Source organism: Falco punctatus (genome assembly GCF_963210335.1).
Source record: "Falco punctatus genome assembly, chromosome: Z".
In the NCBI taxonomy this organism is placed as follows: domain Eukaryota; kingdom Metazoa; phylum Chordata; class Aves; order Falconiformes; family Falconidae; genus Falco; species Falco punctatus.
Window position 1 is genome coordinate 37,582,319 of NC_137586.1, and position 19,572 is coordinate 37,601,890.

The 19,572-nt window shown below is 40.0% G+C and overlaps 1 protein-coding gene across 3 annotated transcripts in view; it reads left to right on the plus strand.

Moving 5' to 3' along the window:
• The window catches only part of FOCAD (focadhesin), a 126,989-nt gene that overhangs the window by 26,788 nt on the left and 80,629 nt on the right, over positions 1-19,572 (plus strand). For all 3 annotated transcript variants that reach the window (XM_080372894.1, XM_080372895.1, XM_080372896.1), the window contains 7 exons: positions 381-485; positions 6,156-6,257; positions 8,758-8,962; positions 12,534-12,740; positions 13,178-13,265; positions 13,957-14,159; positions 17,445-17,702. In XM_080372894.1, the coding sequence (XP_080229020.1) occupies positions 381-485; positions 6,156-6,257; positions 8,758-8,962; positions 12,534-12,740; positions 13,178-13,265; positions 13,957-14,159; positions 17,445-17,702 (1,168 nt within the window). The remainder of the gene's footprint in view (positions 1-380; positions 486-6,155; positions 6,258-8,757; positions 8,963-12,533; positions 12,741-13,177; positions 13,266-13,956; positions 14,160-17,444; positions 17,703-19,572) is intronic.

The following is a 19,572-nucleotide window of genomic DNA, read 5'->3' on the forward strand; positions in this document are numbered from 1 at the left end:
TCTTGTTAGACAGTGGCATGATTGAAATTTGTGTGCTTGCATTCAGAGAAGAGGTAATTTTCTGGTTTTAACATACTAAAAGCACCAGGTTGAATTAAGCTGGGGCCAGCAAATGTAAGATACTGTTAGAAACAAGCATCACAAGTTTTAATTGGTGCATTAATTATTCTCTCTGGTTTTTTTGCTTGTTATGTGAAAAGGGATACAAAGACACATGGATGCATCACTTGCCCAGAATTGTGTAGGCAGATGTGAGGATGTCCTTAAAGAGAACTACAGGCTTCTTGAATGTTAGTTTTGTTCCTGGGTTCCTCCTGTTATGGAAGAATCAACTAATGTAACTACAGATGTGACAGTAATGTATTTCTTTTTGTCAACAGGAATGTGCATGGTTTAGTAAAAACTATTTGGAAATTACTACACATTCAAGCTGTTCAACTGGGAAAAGATGGAGATGAAGCTATTTGGAATCTGTATGGAATCAGGTTAGTTTCACATCAGTTTTATTTAGATACCATAATAAATTTGTTTGATTTTTAGAAAAAACTTAAGATTGTGTTGATACTGCTTTCAGTCTTTGTGGTTTGTTGGTTGTTTTTTTTTTGGGGGGGGGGGGGGGGGGGGCAGGGGGGGCGGGGTGCAGGGGTAACTGTGCGGGTAATCAAGCACTGGCACAGGTTGGCCACAGAGGCTGTGGAATCTCCATCCTTGGAGATACCAAAAACTGACTGCATGTGATTCTGGGCAGCCTTCACTAGCTAATTCACCTTGAGCACATGGGTTGGACTAGATGATCTGAGAAAGTCCCTTCCAACCTAAATGATTTTCTGATTCTGTGTTATATTTTTTTGTTGAAATTTTTAAGGAGTCTTATAGTATAGTGATAAAATTGCCACCATGAGCTCAAAAAGTGCAATAGCAACATGAAGGCTGTGTGCAAGAATGAGCAGATCAATACTGGGACTTGTTAGACATACATTATTGCTAATAGTCCTTTCAGTAAGTCTCTTAAGACTGTGGACCACTTCCCTCTCACTTGGTTTTCATGCAAGGCTCCTGAACGCTGTTGCTGTTAAGAGTGGCTGCCATGTAAAAATGGCAAAAAATTCATCCAGAGCTACTTAAATAAAGCTGCTTGTCATGCAGTAGCAACCTTCCTAAGGGGGCATCTTTGATTTTGTCCAGCTCTTGAGAAACCATCACTCAGTGCTGACATTAACTGCACTTTTCTGGAGAAGGTCCTAGCTTGGTAGATGTCATTAACATTTTTTTCAGGTTGCTTTTAGGCATAGTAGGCTGTAGCTGTAATGCTTTAAGGATATAAAATTCCACTATTTGGAAGGTGGGAAATCCTGTCTTTACTTAAGCAAGATGAAATAGTGAGGAAGAGCAAAACAGACTTTGGAGTGCTGGATGGGCATGAATGCCTGAAATCCTGTGTGCCTTTGTAGAAAGAACTAATATCACTGATACAGAAGAATGAAGTCCATGCTCTTATAGAACCGTTTTAATTGGAAAGGCAGGTAATGAAGGGTAGTAAGATGGACTTTCTCTGTAGTAAATGAACTTACTTAAAATCTCCTGGTAGAAGAGGCTAAGTTAAACCAACTTAATCCAAGCTCTGTGTGAAAAAGAGGGTATTAGGATGTGGCTGGAATAAAGAAATGGCCTCTCCACAGTAGGGTGAAGAATGATTTATTATGCCCTCTCCCCACCCTCCTACCCCTCAAAAGAAAATGCTGGTAAGATACAAGGGAGGTGAAATTTGGTCATTCAGAATGGTTTAAAGTGTTAGAGAACTGAAAATAAGCAGCAGACTTGCACTTAGCCAGTATGTTTTTTTGTTTTTCCTTCTTCCAGTTACCTTTAATTATGAGAGAGTTTAATTATATCGCGTTGTTTGACTTAGATTTGAGTATCTAGTAGGTCAGGGTTCTGTGATTTTGAGATCTGACTTTCTTACATAACAGTTTTTGTGGCTGTGTTCTATGAAATGCCATTAAAACTTGCTTTCTTAAAGAAACAACTGTGTGCAGTGACTTGGCAAGAGTAACTTCCTATTGCAGTGTTCTTGTATTACGCTGTCAGCTATGCAAAAGTATTCCATATGGAAACTATCAATGAGAATCAAAAAGCACCAGTATGCTCTCAAGTAGTTTGCTATTGTAGTTGTCTCTCTTGGGACATTTTAAAACCAGTATTAAAGGTTAATAAACGCATTTGGTTTTCATCAGTGTTAACTCTGGACAGTAAAATTACTTTTATAATACTGCTTCTTGTGATGATGTAATATCATGAACAGCTCTTGAAAAGAAATGTGTGAAAATAACGTCTTGCAGTCTTGGGGGTTTTGTCTGGTTATGTTGTTTGCCTAGGGTGGAGTTAGTTGTCCCCATAGCAGTTATCAGTGCTGTGCTTTGTATTTGCAGCTAGAATGGTGTTTGTAACACTAGGTATTTTGACTGCTACTGAGCAGTGCTGTCTCTCCAGCCCACTCCTACTCCTTCAAAGGCCAGTTAAGGTGGGGTTGGGCAAGACTTTGAGAGGGGACACAGCCAGGACAGCTGACCCAAGCTGACCAAAGGGATATTTCATACCATATGACATCATGGTCAGCAATAAAATCTAAGAGAAAGGAGCTGGGGGGGAGCATTTGTCTTCTAAAGCAACCACTACTGAAGCCCTGCTTCCCGGGAAGTGGCTGGACATTACCTGCTGATGGGAAGCAGAGAGCAATTCTTTTTTCGTTTTCTTTCAAGTATGGCCTTTGCTTTTCTGTATTAAACTACCTTTATGTTGACCCACAAGTTTTTAGTCTTGCTTTCTCCCTGTCCTGCTGAGGAGAGGGAGTGGAAGAGCAGCTTGGTGAACACTTGACAGCCAGGTTGACAACACCAAGGTCAACCCACCACAGAGGTTTTCTGATTTCATTTGGAGAAGCCTCTATAGTAGTTAGTGCTGGGATTCTTCACTTTCTGTAACACGCCTTGGAAAATAGAGATTACCTCTGTTCCTACAGAACAGAAAGTGGGAAATGTTCCTTTTACCTTAGTAAGTTGGTAGAAAACTGCCCCATATATCACTGAATTTGGGGATTCCTAATTACTTCCATAAGCTGTGTAAGTGTCACTGGTTTCTGTGTGGTTTTTTAATAAGTAGTATTCCAATAGTGGAAAATACTGAAGTAAATATGCTGGAGTATTCTTAAGGATGTGTGAAAAAGGTTGTGACTTTTAAATTCACATATGTGATGTGCACTTTTTGGTATGAAGTTAGGACCAGCTGTAGCAGACACAGTAGTCTACAAGTTGGTCTCACTGTAGACTAGAACTGAGCATTCCCAGTGGCTTTGTCATCTGGCATGAAGTTGTCAGTTTCCTATGCATATTAATATAGCTGTCCAGCAACCTAAGCTCAAGCTGAATTGAGGGGGAGGGCAGGGAAGAGTGGTTTTTGAGGAATGCTTGTTAAGATTGTCAGTGCAGGTGAGTTATGACATGCATGTACAGAATTTTACTGTAACTTTTACTGAAAACTGTTCACTTTCTTTTGTAATGGACTAGTATTTTACATTGTTCTTAATGATTGACTATGCATGGGGTTTATATTGTGCTAGAATTCTGGAGAGCTGCCAACTTTGTGAAATAAAAATTCAGACCAGGTAGAAAAATGCTTTAAAAATGTGTATTTGACGGAGTAAAGCGCTATTCCATCTCTCTGAAAGGCCAGGGAGACAGCTGCATATGCAGAAAGGTATGTTGGCTGCAGACATTGTTGCCTCATAAAGGAGCAGCAATCTGTCACTGAATTTGTGCTCTAAATCAGATTGGAGTTCTCCTGTGTTCAAAGATGTAACAAAAAGGTTGAGATGACCACAAAAAAATTTTTTTTATTGTTGCCCCTCACATAAGATTTATCTTTGTTTCCCTAGGCATTTATTTGCAGGTGGATAACTGCTATTACTGGTTGTGCATTTTGCTTTATCCTGAACCCATTGATGACAGTTTAGGGTGGTAGCACTATAATGTCATTTAAAGATGGGTGTTTTACACACAGTGCTGTGCTGGCAGTTCTTAAGTTAGTGTTGATGATAAATTGCATCTGCACACCTCATTTTCCCTACCTCTAATAGCATTATTGAATAGAACTTTTTCGGGTTGCACATTTCAGTGTTTCATTATTAATAACTGTTCACTATGGAGCTTAGCAGATTACTTTCATTGTCCAGTTCCATGCAGTTAGTTTAAGAACACACACAATTTTTTGTAAAAGGCTTGCTTTCTTCCAGATAGTAAGCCTTTTTATTAATTTTTAGACCTGTGCTGACTTCATAAAGGTTCCAATGACTTCAGTGTCAGAGCAGCACTTAGATGACTGGAGATGTACCCTTCTCGTTAGGAAATTTAATTAATTCTTAAAATATGGCAAAAGTATTGAAATAAGCAGCTGTTGTAACTCTGTATGTCTATACAGGGCTACATACTTTCAAGGTCCTGGCAGGTATGTGAACAGTATTTCTAGCTTGCTGCCTGATAAACGATCCTGCTTGTCACCTTGCAGGATTCAAGTGCTAGACAGGCAACAAGTTTTTCTGCCTTTTGCATGCTGTCACCTTGGAAGATTGCTATGAGGTAATAACCTTAACCTTTCTAGTCTTTGTATGTGGATTGTAAAAAGACTCCAGCTTTAGTAAAATATTTACAGAATCAAGGAAGGGGGATGTATGAAGGCTGTGCATATAAGTTAACAAATTTTAGAGAAATTAGTGTGAAGTGCTAGGCTTCTAGTCCCAGATATGAAGGCCAGACCTGTAATATATGCATACTTTGTGATCTTAGTATTTGTTTTCCGAACATGCTTAAAGTAATCCATCATATCAGCCAGCTTTCTGAAAGTCCCTGTGTCTTCAGATTATTTGCCTGAACAGAAACATCCCTCTGGAAGAAAAAATTGTTTGAGGAGCAGAGGGAGAACCCAATGTAAAAAAAAACCCAAACCCCTGAAACCCAGAAAGCCCCCAAAACAAACCAACCCCCCTACCCCCTCTTCTGAGCTACCCTCGAAACCCAGAAAGCCCCCCAAACAAACAAAAACCCCCTACCCCCTTTTCTGAGCTTGATAAATTTTTCCAGCGACTGATTCTTCCTTAGTGAAAATACATTCTTTTTTCAGTCTGATTTTTGCCAGTTTAATTTACCAACCTCTGATTCTTGTATGCTACCCTGACAATTCTTGCTGTATGATATTCCTAGACTCAGCCCAGAGTACTTTCACTGCAGTGACACTGCCCTGTAATCTAATCCTTGTTAGCTTTTGCTTACACGAAAGGATGTGTTTTCCTATGCCTTCGTGAGATAGCCGTAAAAAATCTGCAAAAGTTTAATTATTCTTTACTTTAGTTTTGCTTCTGGCAGAACAAATTACGTACTTCAGTCTTCCATCCTGCCCAGCTTTTCCTCCACCTGCTACTTAAAAGATAGTCACGGTTTGATGCAGGCATCACACTTCTAGGTGGTTTAGATGGCCTTTATCATTGACTTTGGAAGTGGGGAAGGTGTTGGTGATAGATTCATCTGAGAACAGGTGACTGTTAGGCCTCAGTACCTTGTCAAATGTCAGAGGGCTAACAGTAAAGTGGAGGTCTCTAGGCTGGTGGTATGGCCAGCCTTTCTCCTTTCTTGCTTCTTTGACTGCCTGAAAAAAAGGAAAAATAAATAACTAGTAAGTGGGATGATGGTCACCTGGATTGGTCTCGAGTGCTGAAGAGTTTTACCTATGCTTTAAAGACTAGACTGATATGTGACATGTAGTTCAAGTTTTTCTGTGGATGTTACTTGGCGCCCACTGCTAGAGCCTGGTGCTGCTACTAGTGACTCAAATCAGGCCACACATTGGAACAGTGATCCTTAGTTGTTAAAAAAAGAAAAATCGGATCAAGACTTTTCAAATAGAGATTTTGTTTTAATTGTTTCCTGGAGTTCCTAAAAAAAGTGTTCTTTTGATGGTGTAGCAGTTTTAGCAAAGCTGGTAAAGTGAGTTGGTAGTACCAGGTGCTTAAATTCTCTATTTCTATAGCTGCTCTTATTTTGAAGATAGTTATTTTGCACACTTGCTTTCTGCATTATAGATCCAAATGTGATTTCTTTATGTTTCAGGAGCACTCCTCATCCATTAATCACTGTCCTTGAAAACAGACCTGATTGCTGGCCGGTTCTACTGCAGCAGATAACAGTATTCTTCCAGCAGTGTCCAGAGAGGTAAATGAATGCATAATTAAAAAATAGCAAATGTGTTTGTATGGTGTGAGTGTAATTTTTTTCTTGAAGGCAGCTGCAAAGAGCAGTAAGAATTGTCTTTTGAAAAGTTAATGACACCATTTGAAGGTTAAACATAAAATATTAAAAAAATACTAAAATGATCCATCAGCAACCAATTTTTATAGGTCTCTTAAATTCTTGATAGAATTTTTATGGACTTTATGGATATGTAAAAATTTGTGCAAAATTGATAGCACATCTGGAATTGTTTTTAAAAAATAAGCCCTTTGATTATTTACTTTGTCAAGTTTTTCACTGCTTAGTCAAAAAAGATGACTACTATGCAGGTATAAGTCAGCTATACAAAATGGTGAGATGATAAAGGGAAAGCACAGATGATAACATCTCACAGTAAAGGATGAGATCTTTAAAAATCATGTATGCTACTCGATTTAAAAAAAAAAAAAAGACAAAATCAGTGGTACAGCTTTATTATAGAGTACCTTTAACAGTGAACAAATATTAAAGCTACCAACAGTTTCAACACTTCTTACGCTTATTTCCAAGGAACTTCAGTATGAGATACCAAATGCTGTAGCAGCCTTAAATCCAAATGTTTTCAGTGACTTTTATACCTAAATGTATGCTTTTCAGATGAAAGCGTCTTTTTTTTTTTTCTCCTGTTCTGGAAGTCTCAAACAAATCCAACAGAGTAATATACAGTGAATTGACTTCTGTATTCAGTTGTTCTGAGTGAACAAATTAATTAATATCTTAAATGGCTAGCGGGTGTAGACTGCATGATCAACAGTAAGACTTCCAAGCAAAAGTGTGTTTTGTTCCATTTAGTTAATTTAGAGTATCTTTAAAATACTGTTTGTAGACTTGTTCTTCCACTGAGCTGCTAAATCTGGGATTCATGAATGGTCTGATCAGATGTCTGAATGGTAGAATAAACTGTGGACTTTTTGCTGGTGATTGGTTGAATTGCCATGGTTTAACCCCAGCCACTAATTAAGTACCACACAGCTGCTTGCTCACTGCCCCCCTCACCCAGGGGGGTGCGGAGGCGATAAGAACAGTTTTATAATTGAGACAAAATAAAAACAAAAGAACACTAATAACAATAACAGTTGGAATGAAAAGGGGGGAGAGGGGGAGAGGAATGAAATCCATAGGGAAGGAAGAAAAGAATACAAATGATTCACCACACAGTTGCTTGCCACGTGCTGATGGATGCCCAGTAAGTCCCCCAGCAGCAATCAGCAGCCCTGACGGACACCCCCCCACCCCCCCTCCATCCCCTGCCCTGGTTTATATACTAAGTGTGACATCCCATGGTATGGAATACCCCTTTGGCCAGTTCAGGTCGGCTGTCCTGGCTGTGTCCCCTCCCAACTTCTTGTGTCCCTCCAAACCTCCCACCAGCAAGGCCTGAGAAACCAAAAAGTCCCTGACCACGCTGTTCCCACACCAAACACAAAACACAGCACTGCACTAGCCACCAAGAAGAAAACTAAGTCCATCCCAGCTGAAACCAAGACGTGAATTAAAACAGGAATTGTTCTCGCTGAAAAGGAAAATATCTCAAACTCCCTTTGCTGCTTTTTGTGCAGAGGTTTATGTGGAATAAAGTTCTGGACTGGGAATGTATAATCATGGAATCATTTGGGTTGGAAATGACCCTTAAGAATACTGAGTCCAACCATTAACCTAACGCATCCAAGTCCACCACTAAACCATGTCCCTATGCACGATGTCAAAAAGTTCCACCTGTGTTGACATATATCTGTTACTGAGTCTTTGTAAAGCTTTGTGTCAGGCTAAGTCTTGTTTAAAACTGACTTTTAATTCTGATTCCCTGTATATTTGTTAATGTATTGATCACTAGCTTTATTTGATTGTTTTAATAATGTCAAGCAAGAATGGCAGGTATTCCTGACAAGGTCAAACCAAGAGAATTGTTCTGTGATAATTTTTTTACTGGGAAGCCGTCTTGGTTAAAGCAGTTCTTGTTTCATGTAGCTGTTCAAGACCACTGGGCAAAAACTGGCAAGGAATGGATGTCTCTAATTGAAATTGGGGTTTATGTGTCTTAAAGATATTTCTGAATTATCTTGTCCAAATGCTACTTCAGAGTGGTACACTAGTCTTTCATGACATTCAGCAAGGAAAGTCACTTTCTTGAGTCATTGAGGTGGGGAAAAAAAAGGAATAAGAGTGTCATAATCTGCAAGTGCATATTGAGTAGTATTCGTGCTTAAATATTGAGTCCTTTCACAAGTGTACTTCACTGTATGGTTGCCATATAAGGTCTTACAACAGTATTTCATGCTGGTATGAGCATTTTCGTGAGACTTATTAATGCCTTTCATAACATGTTTCTGTTAATGGCATCCTGTAAATTATTGCACAGAATGCCACATAGCTTGGGTTTTCCTTGTGATTTTTTAAATTTTCAGTAGAAAGTGTCTTGGCAAGCTTATTTCTTGATCTACAGGGCACAGACTTCATGTGTTGCCCTCATGGCTCCATTTCTAAGATACCTGTATTGTGAACCATCTCAGTTACGGGAACATGCTGAACTGCGAATGGGTTTACTTAAGATCTTACTTCAGCCTCATGGTCCAAAGCACAAAGAAAAACCCTCTGAGCTGGAATGCCAGATTCTTCAACTTCTGTGTGATTTGATTCCACATCTTCAGGTACAGTTGTTGCCTGACCCCACCTTTTACAAATGAATGCTATCAAAGAAATGGTATTATTATTATTATTATTGTCTTTCAAGCATGCCAACACAATATTCTCTTCCATTTCCTATAGACCTGATTTGTTGGTAGTACTGAAATCTATAAAACTGGCTTTTTCTGGTAGAAGGTAGAAGTTTTTGTAATTGTTCAAATCTGATACACCTGTGTCATGGTTTAACCTCATACAGTAATGAAGTGCCACGCAGCCTCCTGCGCGCTCCCCGCTCCCCCAGAGGGCTGGGGAGGAGAATTGGAAAGGATTGTAAAACTTGAGGGCTGAGATAAGAACAATTTTATAGTTGAAATAAAATAAAAACAAAAGAACAATAGTTATGATAACAGTAACACTTAGAATGAAAAAGTGGGAGGAGAGAGGAATGAAACCCAAAGGGAAAGGAGAAAACTAGTGCCACACAATGTAACTGCTCACCAGTCGCTGACTGATGCCCAACTGGTCCCTGAGCAACAAATCAGCAGGCCCTGGCCAATACCCAGCACCCCTGCAGTTTATATGCTGAGCAAAACATCCCATGGTATGGACTACCTTTTCGGCTAGTTCAGATCACCTGATCTGGCTGTGTCCCCTCCCAGTACAAACACCACCCAGCAATAAACAGTAGTTACCAATGCTGTTTATAAACCAAATCCAAAACACTGCACTGCACTAGCCACCAAGGACAAAATTAAGTCTATCCCAGCCAAAACCAGGACAACCTGCTAAGGTGACAATTGAAGCACCTATTTACCATAATTATTTGCTAGTAGTCACCTCAGAAAACTTGTAGAGATACCCATGAGAGTGAAAATATTGTTAAATGGTGACGTATTTGTTAAAACCATGCAATTTTTAACTTAACATGGATAATACTGAAACAAAACAAGCTGTACGAGAAGTATGATTTAAGTACTCCTAGGTAGTCCTTTCTCTCTCTTTGTAACAGAGAGATTAGTAGATCTGAAGGTGGAAAATCCCTCTGGAATGCTGAAGTTTTTGTATGGTTTTAAAGTTGCACAGTGATACTTGGTAGGAGCTTGGGATTTAAACTTTGTCCCCTTTGGATAGGCGGTCTACAGTGCTAATTAACATTAACAGCACTGCTTTTCATCATGCTTTGCTGTGATGTTGGTTGAGCATTTTTGTACCTATGTACTTTTTCCTTCCTCCTGAGCATTAGAGCAACATCTTCATTTTCAAATATATTTGGTCAAACATGAGGTGCTTTGGTATTACTGCCATAGAGCAATATACTCAAACTATGGCCCATGTGCTGGATACGGCCCCCCAGGCTCCTCAATCCGGCCCCCGGTATTTACAGACACCCCCGCCCCCCTCCCCCGCCGGGGGTTGGGGGGGGAAACCAAGCAGCCGCAGATGGCTGCCTGCCACTGCATCCGCGCACCGGCCCCCTGGTTAAAAAGTTTGAGGACCCCTGCCATAGAGAGAGGGTTTGATAATATCGATAATGTAAAGTTAAATAGGCTTGATATGAGGATACTTGGCAGCATCTTCCTCCTGAGGAATTTTACTAGTGAAGTCTACTTTCTACTGCTAGCTGCTTTCTGCAGTCGTTTGGACTAATAGTAACTTGTATTATACACATTTATCTTGGTTCAGGTCTAGTCTTTGTGATGACAGGTACGTGCTGACTTCTTCTGGTCATGGGACATTCCTGATTTTGCCTTCAAGTTATACTTGAACCTCAGGATAACATTGTGTCCTGAACATATGACCAGGCTTCTGACTTGGTAACATTTAGCTATAAAACTGGTGCTGAGGGAAACTTAGAAAATTAGTTATGAAACTGTCTTTCCTCCATGCTTGTTGGTGCTTTTTTTTTTTCTAGAAATCTATTGCAGTTTTTAAAGCTCAGATTATTTAAAGCTCAGATTAATACATAACTGTTTTGTCTTGCCTGAGATACAACTTTCACAATGGAAAGGGAAGTTCTTCCTTCAAGAAGCCTGTTTGATGGGCTGTTTTATAACCTGTCATTCCTTCTTCTTTCTCTGAACCTCAGGTTGTTGTTATCCTTCCTTTAAGCTTAGCCTTATTTAATGCTCCTTATTGTATGAATGCTGGAGTGCTTCCAAGTCATTTTGTCTGACAATATCAACCAAGCTATCAAAAGTACAGTTCATCACCTGCAGACTTCACTGTTGAAAAATTCAGCAGATCTGAGACTTCTAATTAGAGCATATTATTCATAGAATTTGTTCAAAGGGACTAAAAATTGAGATGTTATCCTTACTGCTGGCTCCAGAGTTTGCATGGGAACAACTGAGTGCCTGGAAGTAAAATTTCAAAAGCAGAAATGCTGTCACTTAATACATTAGGATTTTGCGGCAACCTGCTTCTTTAAACCTCTTTGCTTGGCTTTTGGGTATGGAGATACTGCTTTTGGGTATTGCACTTCAGCTTTTCATCTTTGTGGTAGGTAGGTTATGTGGTGGTCTAGGAGCTGGTAACACCACTGCCTTTGTCTTTTCAGACATATGTGAAAATCTTCGTGGTGTGGTTTAACCCCAGCCAGTGACTACGCACCACACAGCTGCTCACTCACTGCCCCTGTGTTGCGATGGGGGAGAGATCTCAGATGAGTGAAAACCAGAAGACTCATGGATTGAGATACAGACAGTTCAATAGGGAAAGCAAAAGCTGCACAAGCAAGCAAAGCAAAATAGGGAATTCTTTCACCACTTCCCATGGGCAGGCAGGTGTTCAGCCATTCCCAGGACGGCAGGGCTCTGTCATGCTTAATGGTTACTCAGGAAGGCAAACGCCACTATGCCAGAAGTCTACCCCTTCCTCCTCCTTCTCCCAGCTTATATACACAGCGTGATGTTCTCTGGTAGGGAATACCCCTTTGGCCAGTTGGGATCACCTGTCCTGGCTGTGTCCCCTCCCAGCTTCTTGTGCCCCTCCAGCCCTTTCACTGGCAGGGCCCGAGAAACTGAAAAGTCCTTGACTTTAGGGCAAACATTACCCAGGAACAACTAGAAACATCTGTGTCCTATCAACATTATTCTTACACCAAATCCAAAATACAGCGCTGCACCAGTGACTGAGAAGAAAATTCACTATCCCAGCTGAAGCAAGGACAGTTGGTTACATTACAAAGGAGGCAATAATCCTAGAGCACGATGTTTCCATTACAAGAGTATCTACCTGCTACATTGAATCCCACGCAATTTGTTTTATGTTGCTGAGAGTGCTCCAAGAGCTGAATTAATTTGCCATTGGTTTTGAGGGAAAAAAGATTTCTCATCAGCTACCAAAAAATCTTTTTATTCTTTTACATTTCTAATTTTACTTCAAAACATTAAATAGGAGGTCATGTATTTTTTGCGAAGAATTTGTTTAAGAGATTCCTGTATTTAGTTTATAATTGTGTTTTTTCAAAGTCTAAGTAATATTTGCAATGGAAACATTGCAAAGCTAGTAGAAGTAATTCTAAACTCAGGGAATTCTGTGTAGGTAGAAGGGGAACTAAATCAGTCTCTATTTTGTTTTTTAACCTCTCTACAGCTTAAGGACTTACTGCAAGTTACAGAAGCCTTTTTTTTTCTACAAGAACTATTCCTTAGCCTACTGCGCTATCCTGTGTTTTGGAAAGTTCAGTTATCACATTTTTGTCTGCAACTGTTAAGCTTCTGTGAAGTGTGTTTAAATGTAATGGGAGAATGCTCATCTTTGATCTCTTTAATAGAGGACAACTTTGAGCTCTTGAAAGAGGTAAGAATTATTAGGGAAAAAAATAAAACAATTTTATTGAATTTAAATAATGTTCTGTTTAGTACAGTATTTAAATACATGGCATTCATCAGGATGTGACCTATGTTGTTTCAACAGCTTCTAATTTTTTTCAACCAATTGCAGGTTGAAGACCTTCACAAGGCAAAAATGTAACATATATACATTAACCTTTTAGTATGGAGTTGGTTTAAACAGAGCTGAAGTGGTTTGAACAACGTAACAAATTAAAATGTTGTAGTTATTCCGTTAAAATGCTATTTTTACACTATTTATTTTCATCATTGTGTGTACTGTGTTGCTGTGTGTGTGTTTAGTATGTTTCATGAAGAAACTTGTTACAGTCTGGGTTGTTGCCCGTCTGTACTGTTCAATGGTACTGAAAAACAAGACTTGAACCCCTCTTTTTTTCCTTGTAGGTATTTCCAGTGGAACAGTGTATAATTGGGCTAGCACTTCTACTGCTGCAAATGCCAGAAAGTCAGCAAAAGTCTGTCTTGAGTCTAGGTAAAGTTTTTCTTGTGTAAGAGGAATCCATACTTCCAAGACAGACATTGTTTCTTCATGTTTATGAAAATAAGCCCTGCATTGACCTGAAGTTGGATTGGGCAGTGAAGTATCTTTTTGTATAGGCAGGATTTTTCCTGCTTTAAAAAGTAACTTTTGATCTGATGGTAATAAGGATAAATTTTCCTGCTACACTGACTTTCTGTGGATGTTACTGTATTCTGAGCTCCCTGCTATCTTGGAGCTTATGTGTTTCATTTTTGAGTCAAAACCAGGATATTCTCAGCTGAGATTCATGCATCCTGAATGGTTCCTTTTGACAGATATCGAGAGCAGGCCTGACAGTCATGGCAATGTTTGACTGAGCTGTTGACTTAGAAATTTTGATTAGTGGAGTTATTTCAGTAAAAGCAAAGGACAGTGCTACGTTCCGTTGTTGTTTTTCTTGCTGCCATCAGGTACTTGGCTATAAACAACGGAAATGTGTGGGTCTCTTAAGCTGAATGGGAGTTTTACCAAAAAAGTCGTCTGCACTTCAGCTCTAGTATGCACATACTGTAATTCTGGGGACTGCTAATGCTGCTTGACCAGAGTGTTGCCTAAAAATGTTTGTGTCATGCCAAAAAGTACCAACTATGTTAGTTCTTTTTTCCCAAGTAATCTTTGTTTTTCCCCACCTTGTCTTAAATAGCCTACAAGCTCCTTTCCTGTTCAGAAACCCAGAACATCTCAATCACAGTCCTTACTTTGGTGATGCCTGTGCTACAGATGCTATCTTCTACAACAGTTGGGGACTGCCTATCAGAGGATTATTCTGGAACTACCAGGCAGCAGCTGGCTGTAAATCTTTTAGAAATATTACAGGAAGAAGGTGTGAAGGATAAAAAGGAATTGGTAAAGTTATACAGTTTCTTCCTTCTTCTGGGGCAGGTAACAGATGCATAGGGTGTGGGGCCCCGTACTGGTCCCTGGGGGACCCCACTTGTGACAGGCTGCCAGCCTGAGTAAAAGCCATTGACCAGCACCCTGAGTGTGGCCTGTGGGACACCTGCCTGCCCATCTCACAGATCACCCACCCAGGCTGTACCCTGACAGTGTGTCCAGGGGGAGGCTGTGGGAAACGTGTCAAACGCTTTGCTGAAGTCCAGGTGAGGCACATCCACTGCTCTCTCCATGTCAACAGAAGATGTTGTTTTGTTGTAGAAGGTTGATCAGGTTACCTTGGCATGATTTGCCTTTGGTAAATCTGTGCTGGACTTCCCCAGTCACCACCGGCTTCATTTGGCTTGTAACAGTTTCTAGGAGGACTCGTTCCACCACTTTCTCAGGGACTGAAGCAAGCTGATGGGCCTGTAGTTTCCTGGGTCCTCTTCTGGGCCATTCCTGTAGATGGGTGTGACATCTACCCTCTTCCAGGCGTCAGGAATGCCCCCTGATCTCCACCACTTTTCAAAGATGACAGGCAGTGGCCTTGCAGCAGTGTCAGCAACTTCTGTTAACACCCTGGGGTGGATTCCCTGCGGGCCCATCCACTGATGTGGGCTGAGCCCTTGCAGAGGGCCACTGCTGGTGGGTCACCATGTGCACCGTGGTAGCTACTTGGTCCTGTGGTCTGGGGTCCAGCTACGCTGGTAGAGACACAGGCAAGGAAGGTCTTAAGAACCTCTGCTGTGTCAGCATTATTAGTAAATTGTTTCCCTGCCCTGCTCAGTAATGGGCCTGTGTCTTCCCTGTGCTTCTGCTTAACTGCTTAGGTATCCAAAGAACCCTTCCTTCTTCTTGATGTCTCTGGCCAATTTCAGGTTGTAGCAGAGCCTTAACCTTCCCGTCTACATCTCTGCATGCCCTAGCAAGGTTCTTGTAGTCCTCAGTGGGTGTATGGCTGCCTTTCCACAGCCAGTATGCTTCCTTTTTGCTTTCAAGCACATCCAAAAGCTATATTCAGTGGTTTTGTTTTTTTTTCCCCCAGTGATGTTAATAGGAAACGGTTATACTTGTAGTCCCAAGATTTTGAAAAATGTTAGGATGTGGCTAACCTGCACATATACTTTGCCATTGAGGGATTTTATACATATCTTTCAGTGTTGACACACTGGAATTTTCTACCTGACCTACTTGAACCAAGTGCAGCATTAAAATAAAAATATGGTGATAGCTTGTTTTCATGAAGCTGAAATAAAGGGAGAAGGGAGTTAGTACAATCGTGTAGCAAAACGTTTGTACTTTGGGGAAGTACTGTGGAATGGGAAATACCAATACAATATTTCAGGCTCCATCAATTTTAGTAGTTTTTTTCCAGGTATTAACGCCCCCTGAAAAAACAAAACACCACACCACACCCGATAATAGTCTGATCTTGATTTCAAGTCCTACAATCTTGTAGGGGCTGGCAACTGAACAATGCAACTTACAGATCCTGAAGCTCTTCTTAGTCCACTGTATGTCCTTGGATAAAGTTTAAATATCTTTATCAATAAATGGCATTTTCACAGTTATATCCAGAAGACATTTTTGGTTTCAAGTGATCTTGCCAGCCAGAAAGACAGCATTATAGATTGCTGATTTTTTCACCTACAGTAGTTGAAAAGCATAAGTAGTGGAATGATCTGATTTTAATTTTATTCTTAAAAGGGCATCTAAAGTGCAGGGGCATTCTACCTTCCATTAGCCAAAATAAATTTGCATTGCATTGAACACATGATTAAAATTAAATTCTGCAGTTCTGTGGAGAACAGCTTTTGCCACTCAGAATCTCTTTTTTCTTGGTAATTTAAAGGTGAGTGGGCCCTGCCCTCTTGGAGTCTGAATTCCTTGTTTAATGTTTGTTTGGAGACTTTATCAAATACTTTCTTGACCTGTTTTTTATATAAATATTCTTCATTTAATTACTGCCTGCCAACTAATATCTTGATAATGGAAAGATTCTGAAAACATAGCATTTTCTAAGGAAACAATAAGTAGGAAACATGATTTTTCTTGGTTTAAGCTTTTTTGTTTTAATCAAAAACTTTGAACTTCCAAATGAACTTGCAGCAGCTTTAAGATATATATACTTTTACATAAATAAATACCTGACTTATGAGGATTCCTCATTTATATTTTACTACTTTTCTGCTTCTAAATGTTATTTTCCGTGACTGCATCTATAGAACATTTTGTTCTGAAAAGTGACATAGTTAAAAAATGTAAAGTCAGATTAACTGGAACTGTGGTGTTTTATTAAGTGAAGAGAATTTCCTTAAAGTAGATGATACTTACACTGTTGTGATGTACCTGTGTTGTGGTTTATCTCCTGCTGGCAACTAAGCACCACACAGCTGCTCACTCACATACCCCTGGATGGATGGGGGAGAGAACTGGAAGAGTAAAAGTGAAAAAAGTCATGGGTTGAGATAAAGCCAGTTTAATAGGGAAAGCAAAAGTCACACAAGCAAGCAAAGCAAAACAAGGAATTCACTCGCCACTTCCCATGGGCAGGCAGGTACTCAGCCATCCCCAGGACAGCAGGGCTCCATCACACATAACAGTTACTTGGAAAGACAAATGCCCTTTCTCCTTCTTCGGCCAGCTTTATATGCTGAGCATGACATACGGTATGGAATATCCCTCTGGCCAGTTGGGGCCATCTGTTCCAGCCTGTCCCCTCACAGCTTCTTGTGAAGCCACCCACCTACCTGCTGGTGTGAGGAGGAGAAAATGCGTTGGCTGTGTGTAAGCCCTGCTCAGCGATAGCCAAAACATCCTTGTGTTACCAATGCTGTTGTGGTCACAAATGCAAAACATAGGCCTATACTAACTACTAAGAAGAAAATTAACTCTATCCCAGCAAAATCTGCCATTGTCAGAAACAGAAGCTTTTAACTTACTCCAGTGATATTGTGTCCATTTTAGTGAGGAAGTAGCACAGCTGTTAACAACAGGAACAGGAATGATGGATGCCAGATAAAGGGGGAACTCATGAATGGGGAGTTAGCAACCCATTTAAATATCCTTAGTGCAAGAATTCATATAAAGAACTGTAAAGAAATGTATTGCAATTTATTTTTAACATTTATTGCATTAGGACCCTGAGAAAAAGATTTGTTTTGGGTGCCAGAACTGGATTAGTTAATGATTTTTCTTTTTTCTTTCATAGTACCTTATTTGTTTGAGAATTTTGTTTGTTTTACTTGTTCCCAGGTGTCCTGCAAACTTCTTTTCCCCATAACCAGCTCTTACAGCTCATTGTATACAACGTGGAAGATCATAGAGCTCATGAAAGAGAAATCTGCAGTTACTAACTGGTTATCTTCAGTGAAATCACTGCTGCCTGTTACCACTCAAGTCCCTGTCCATGTTTTTCTTGTACTGGCTTATCTACTGATCCAAGAAAATGGAAACACTCTTCGTGATGTACTCCAGGCCATTACAGAAATAGCCAAGACTGATTGTTCTCAGGTGAAAACTTACTGTTAGTAGATGTTTTTTACAGGAATTGGACTGCATTCTGTAGCCTGAGAGAGGCAAGGCTGCCACATCTTCATGACCCCAGGTCCAACAAGTGCAAGATTCTGTCTGTATTCCCAGTAGGTACATACACATGCCGTACATGCATACACTGTGTATTTGTGCTTATATGTATATAATGCATACACAGAATACTCACAAGAACACAGAGCAGCACCAGGGGCCCTATGCTGCTCCACTTTCTGGCTGAGTAGGATGGAGGTCTGCTAGTAGGAATATGTGTACAATGTGTATATATATGTATGATAGGTACAGTATGGATCCCTCCAGCAGTGGAATACAGCTGGTCAGTGTGCACAATAGGTAGTCTCTGGATCTGGACATACAAGCCCCTGAGGCTGCAGCTTCAGTGCAGTTGCTGGTGCAGACTGCCCCCCACCCTGCAGAGAGATGCAAACACGCACATGCACAGCCTCTTCCACAGCTGATGTCTGAGACTCCCCTGGACCCTGTGTAGGCAGCCCCCTCTGTGGTCTCACCTTCAGACAGACACATAGCGCACACACACATATAACCCGAGGCTGGCTGGAACTCACCTTTTATGCATCACAGTGAAATATGTATTGTGTCTCTGGTTTGGAATATTTTTAAATTGTTTAGGCTTAGGAAAAATTACTGGCTTATTTGATGGTATTATCTTGTAAGTATGAAAATAACATAAGGAAGTTGAAAAGAGGCTACTAAACCATTTCAGATTTTTTGTGGCCTCATAGATTATTCTCTGTGTTCTTTTGTGCTTACTGGAAGACTGCCAGGTCCCTTGTGATAATCCATATTCTTGCTTAAAAATATATGCATAGTCTTTGTCTGCTTTCATGCTGCACCCAAGCCAGAATTACGCAGTATACTTATACTTACCTAAATAACTTGGAAGGAATGGGGATATCTAGAAACAGTAATAGGTAATTATTTTAGAGGCGTTATACAGAAACAGTCATGTGTTATTTATAAAATAAAAATATAGGGAAGGGAGAAGTGTTGCTTCAAATTTTGTATGCTGTCATAAAGACAGGCTTCAGGGTTTTTTTAAACTGCTTTCTGTCTCAAAGAGTTACATGCTGCAACACAGATAAAAGAATAAATGTGTCCACAGGAAAAAATGAGAAAGTGTCAATGTCACAGCCAAACTGTAGACTACCTGTACTACAGTAGAATATATAGAAGTGCTGAGATACGGTGAGGGTCCCTTTTTCCCTTTCCCTTTCTTCTCTTTCTGTTTCACCTATATGACAGCTATCAATAAAATCACATATAGGCAGAGTAATGTTTCTGGAAAGATCCTATCCCTTAATTAAAAATGTGTAAAGATGGGGAAGAAAATTCAATTTACTATTCTAGAGATGATAATGCTTGGTGAAAAGCAATGCATGAAATGTTAAGCCCTACCCAAAATAAGTTGTCTTTTCAGAGACTAGAAATACTTTGCACATCAGTATATTATTGACAACCAAGTAAAAATACAAAATAAATCAATTAAAAATTATTTTGCAGAAACAACACTGGGAAAAGGCCATTTACACTGGCATTTCAACATCATTCCTAACAGTTTATTTGTATTATGTATTATTTTTAATTATTATTTGCTTTTGAGTTGTTATTCCCTTTCCCTTTCCCTTTCCCTTTCCCTTTCCCTGGTAGTAAGTTAGTCTTCTCCTCTTTCCTCTGTAATCAAGATACATTATTCTGCTGCTAGTGAAATTCTGCTGCTTTGTGAATCAGATGATTAGTGGTTGTAGCTGTGGATATTGAATTGAAAAGCCACAAGTGATTGCCATGCAAAACCTTGAGTCTAAGAACTGCG